The sequence below is a fragment of the Anopheles aquasalis genome, chromosome 3, assembly GCF_943734665.1.
Source record: "Anopheles aquasalis chromosome 3, idAnoAquaMG_Q_19, whole genome shotgun sequence".
NCBI classification, from domain to species: Eukaryota; Metazoa; Arthropoda; class Insecta; order Diptera; family Culicidae; genus Anopheles; species Anopheles aquasalis.
This window is the reverse complement of record NC_064878.1, coordinates 66043549-66046048: the sequence shown is the minus strand read 5'-3', so window position 1 is coordinate 66046048 and position 2500 is coordinate 66043549. Positions and strand designations below refer to the sequence as shown.

The window sequence follows — 2500 nt, the reverse complement described above, 5'->3', positions numbered from 1 at the left end:
AGTTTTTGCTCCATTTTATACTTGGCCCACTGCTTCTCCAGCAGCGCCCTGCTCTCCAGCATTTGGGGCGATATTTTGGGATCGTTGCGCTTTCGCTTGCTGAAAGAACAGACAGATTGCATGAGTCTCGACGACTGAGAGTTTGTCCGGCTTCCGGCTAGTACCTCTGCTCGTCAATCAACTCAATCGGAACGTCCAGCTCTTCGATGGGTTTCAACTGCCGGGCATTTTTCTCTAAACGACGAATCTGCTTCTCCAGCCGCTTCCTTTTGCGCTCCTCGCGCTGTTTCACGATCTGAGGATCAAGTTTTTTCTTCTTTTTCAGCGGCTCCGCACACAACACCGGCGTGCTGTGAAACGACCTCGTACAGCTCGTCGCAAGAAACGAAAGCCTGAAATCGAGAGTTAAGGATGAGAACGAGAAGCTGACACCGGATTAAGAGGAATACTTACCGAGATATCGTGCGAATATTGAACATTTTTGCAGCGGATTCTTGTGTTTTGCTTCGGGATCCTTTTTGTTGTTGTTACGTCTTCCCCACTAACACACACCTTTGTCAGCCCGTTATACGGGTAACATAGGTCCGCTTACTACTTAATAAATCATACGCGACCCTTACACGAATACTTATTCAGCTGCTCATTTACATTAAGGTGCTTATTCCGGCGAGGTGATTTAGCGCCTAATTAGTTAATTAATTAGTTAGCTATTTAATTTTCATTAAACAATAAGAACTTCTACACGAAAAATACACAAACAGTATGAAAGTAATTTCGACATGGGATCCACCAGTCACAGGAAATAGTCATGCTATCTAACGGAAAATGCCTGAACGGGCACGTGGGCATCGAAACCGTTTTTAATAAAGATACCGGAACCCCTAGGCACGCACGCTGATAAGAGGTAATAATCGTTTGTTGTTTATTTACAAAAATCATATGGTAGCCGCCATATCGGATGTACCGGATGCGTGGCACATGCGTATGGAAAGGGTCGTAACGCGCAGGATTCCCTTTGACCGCGCTCCAGTTTTTCCATTCAGCGTGACAGCAGAAATCCGCCCCTAGGACCTTATCCAATTTGTAGGAAAATTGTTATCTGTAGTAAACAAAAGTAATCCCGTCTGCAGGATCTGTTTTATATTTGGTGCTCTAACCGTGAATCTTGTGTTGCAAACGAATGAATAGTTTCCCCGTCTGATTTCCTGTTTGAATGATGCTCGTATAAAGGACAGGCACGACATAAAGAACAGGTCCTGTTTTCAGTTCACGGGCCGGGCAATCGTAGTTGTTCGACACTAAATGTAGGTTGAGAAGGTTATTTACTTGGTAGTCATGTGGGCTTATTGAAATCCTAGCAGTGATCGCGATGAAGCCATTTCAATCTTCGGTATTCCAATAAATGCATAATTAAAGATGCTCATCAGTGCATGACGGAATAGTGATGGTGTTACGTGATGTATGGCGGTAGCACAGAATCACCGGGGAAAGCTTCCTTCATCATCATAAACAATTCGAAGTAATTCGACTAGCAAATCCACGACAAAAACATCATCAAGTGGTAGGAAATTTAACAAACAAATCAGGCGAAAAGGCACAGATTGATGATGCAGCATCTCGCTGTAACGCCGGTCCCGATAGGTGTGGTCCAGAACACTTTGAAAGAATGCTCTTCATGTTTGCCTCAATGACCTGGATTAACTCACCGCAGAAACCAACGAGCAGCTCTCAGAATGAACGATATGCTCTCATCATAAGTCGTGTGCGAGCATGACGCAGGTTTAGAGTCTGCTTCTACTGAGAACGCCACTAATCTTCTGCTTACGACAGCAGGAGCAAAGAGGCTGCGAGCACACAAACAAATCTGATCGTTGGGCAGCTGCTGTCTCGCCCTGCGCATCGCTGATTGTGAGAAGAATCCGAAAAAGTGGAAAATAAATTTAGTCCCTCGGTACAGCTTGACCGGTTCGCATACAGCTTCTTCGAGCAGGATTTATTTTTTCTTTATGTTCGCCTTAGTTTCCCCCTTTCGGTTTCACATTCTCCATGTGGAGTTTTGCTTTGGTTCGATACGAAATTTAAACACGAAAGTCTGTTAGAATCCCGCGAAATCGATTTTTTAGTGTACGATAAGAATTACCTAGCATTCGTTAGTTTATATAGTTACAGCTGTGCACCGAAAGTGGCATCAGAATCCGGTAGTGAGTAGAGTGCGAGCCTGTTATACGGTAAAAGCCAACGTGAAGCAGTGGAAATGCCAAAATTTACGAAAATAGAAAATTTGCATTTCCACACAACAACCGCTGCCGTGCTGGATGATGGTGCTGATGACGGGGAGCAGTGTTGGTAGAAGTTTGCGAGCAAATATTTTGACGAGGATCACCTCCATGCTTTCGCAGTGACGTAGGATACTACTGCAGCGCACAGGCCGAGCTGCTGTCTCACACGATCGCTCCCGCACATAGTGGTTGCAGTAGCTCTTCAACCAGCGGCAGCTCCG

The 2500-nt window shown here is 45.1% G+C and overlaps 2 protein-coding genes across 15 annotated transcripts in view; one reads left to right on the top strand and one right to left on the bottom strand.

Annotated features, from left to right (window-relative positions):
• Nucleotides 1-542, bottom strand: part of LOC126577246 (39S ribosomal protein L40, mitochondrial) — a 961-nt gene extending 419 nt beyond the window's left edge. The window contains exons 1-3 of the mRNA XM_050238715.1: nt 454-542; nt 165-392; nt 1-99 (exon numbers count right to left, since the gene is read on the bottom strand). The exon at nt 1-99 is cut by the window's left edge and continues 419 nt beyond it. Of these exons, the coding sequence (XP_050094672.1) occupies nt 1-99; nt 165-392; nt 454-479 (353 nt within the window). The 5' untranslated portion in view covers nt 480-542. The remainder of the gene's footprint in view (nt 100-164; nt 393-453) is intronic.
• A 521-nt stretch (nt 543-1063) lies between these two features.
• Nucleotides 1064-2500, top strand: part of LOC126578082 (titin) — a 17947-nt gene continuing 16510 nt past the window's right edge. For 6 of the 14 annotated variants that reach the window (XR_007608378.1, XR_007608379.1, XM_050240308.1 and 3 more), the window contains exon 1: nt 1962-2228. The gene's annotated coding sequence lies outside the window, so the exon portion shown is untranslated. The other 8 variants (XM_050240300.1, XM_050240297.1, XM_050240304.1 and 5 more) reach the window with 8 other exon arrangements.